Raw genomic sequence first — 2,099 nt, 5'->3', positions numbered from 1 at the left:
TGCGACAAACATTGTTGTTGTTGTTTTGCTGTTGTTGCTGCTGCTGTTGTTGTTGATGCTACTACCATTTGTTTTTATGCTCATGTCTAAATAGTTTTGCTGAAAATGTGAATTAGTAGATGGATTTGGATATTAAATCACAATTAAACTAACATTGAACTTAACAAATCCAAACGAACATTCAAACAAATTACTTGCAAATGCAAATCAACCAACCGAACGACAAATCAATCAATTAATCAATCAATTAATTAGAAGAACTAGTCAACCAATCAATTAAATCAGCCAATCAGCCAACCAACCAACCAACCAACCAACCAATCAATCAATCAACCTATCAACCAACCAATCAATCAACCAACCAATCAACCAACCAATCAACCAACCAACCAACCAACCAACCAACCAATCAATCAACCAGCCAACCAACCAACCAACCAATCAATCAATCAGTCAACCGGCCAGCCAACCAACCGTCTGATATTTCTTCATAAGAATGGAACTAATCGTAGTAACGAGCTGCGTCGAGTTTGGTCTTTCATTAGGTTCATTACGCCAGCAACATATCATCAAGTTGTAACTTTAAAATTATAATTATTATAATTAATAATAATTATTATTATAGATATAATAAAATATGAATTATAGTCACAATAATTACATTTCTTTATCAGCTAGCGAAGGTTTCTCAAGTCTATATCCTTCTTGCAAGCGATCCAAGAATGTTTTATCCATAACTAGGCCGCTGTATGGATTCGAACCTGGTCACGATGGGATGATGAGTGAGATGAGGATGACAATTGAGATGACGACGATGAGTGAATGAGATGAGGATGATGATGATGATGGTAGAATATTTATGATGGTGATGACGACGATGAAGATTGTAAGATGATGATGATAATGATGATATTGAAAATTGAAAAATGATAATGATGATAATGATTAAATTTGATGATGACGATGACGACGACGAAGATGAAGAGATTTTAACGTAACAAATGATGAAAATAATAAGGATGAAAATGAAAAATAAAAAACTTTTTGCAAATGATCCAACTACCTAATGTAAATATCTCCCATAGCAAGACGCCGAACGACCAGCTGAAAATTAATCAAAATTCAATTAATTACTCAATCAATTAACTAATTAATTAAATTTTCATTAATTAAACGGCTACTACTAACACGTCACTCTGCAGGGTGTAAATATTTTTAGATAATGACTCCAACGCCATCCATTTTATTGGCACTGGCGTCTAGTTATAAAAAAATATAATTAATTAACAATTGACCATAAATAATTGATTGATTAATTAATCTCTTATTGCATTACACACAAACAACAAACACACAAACACATACACATTCAAAACAAACACACACACATGATGCAAACACACACACACATACACATATGCAAACAGACAATCACACATATGTACACAAAGCGCACATGAATATCCCAGTGAATCAAGACCCCAGTTGAGTAGAGACCCCAGAAAGTACGACACCCAACACACACACGCACGTACGCACAACACACACATACAAACACACACACACACACACATAACCACCGTTGATTTTTTCTTATACTCTTCGGTCTTGTAGCAATCTTTGGCCAGTCCAAAGTCACACAGCTTCATCGTCCTGCTTTCAGTAACCAAAACGTTTCTGGCCGCGATATCTCTGTGTATGTACTGTGTTGTCGTGCGTGCGTGTATATATTTGTATGTCTGTATGTGTGTGTATGTCTGTATGTGTGTGTATGTCTGTATGTGTGTGTAAGTCTATATGTGTGTGTATGTCTGTATGTGTGTTTTGTGTATGTCTGTGTGTCTAACATGACCAAACCTTTTTTGAGCTTAAATAATCAAGGCCTTTAGCAATTTGATAGGCCATGTTGTACAAATCCACCAATAACAACTGATCGTCATCATCATCATCATCATCATCATTGTTGTTGTTAACGTTATCATTATCATCATCGTTGTTGTTGTCATCGTCACCATGATCGTTTTCGTAGTTGGGTTTACGTTTATGATAGTTTTTCAGATTAGGATGATGTCTCGCGTTCGATTTAGACAAATGTTTTT

At 35.2% G+C, this 2,099-nt stretch overlaps 1 protein-coding gene across 1 annotated transcript in view; it reads right to left on the bottom strand.

Annotated features, from left to right (window-relative positions):
* Window positions 1–453: 453 nt before the first annotated feature.
* The window catches only part of HELRODRAFT_75629 (hypothetical protein), a gene marked incomplete at both ends in the record, with an annotated part of 2,580 nt that continues 934 nt past the window's right edge, over window positions 454–2,099 (bottom strand). Inside the window, 6 exons of the mRNA XM_009015596.1 lie at window positions 454–580; window positions 662–761; window positions 1,061–1,104; window positions 1,189–1,259; window positions 1,581–1,703; window positions 1,858–2,099. The exon at window positions 1,858–2,099 is cut by the window's right edge and continues 38 nt beyond it. Coding sequence (XP_009013844.1) covers window positions 454–580; window positions 662–761; window positions 1,061–1,104; window positions 1,189–1,259; window positions 1,581–1,703; window positions 1,858–2,099 — 707 coding nt within the window. The remainder of the gene's footprint in view (window positions 581–661; window positions 762–1,060; window positions 1,105–1,188; window positions 1,260–1,580; window positions 1,704–1,857) is intronic.

The sequence above is a fragment of the Helobdella robusta genome, assembly GCF_000326865.2.
Source record: "Helobdella robusta unplaced genomic scaffold HELROscaffold_16, whole genome shotgun sequence".
Classification (NCBI taxonomy): Eukaryota; Metazoa; Annelida; class Clitellata; order Rhynchobdellida; family Glossiphoniidae; genus Helobdella; species Helobdella robusta.
The sequence above is the reverse complement of the archived record's forward strand: the minus strand, read 5'-3'. Positions and strand labels throughout refer to the sequence as shown.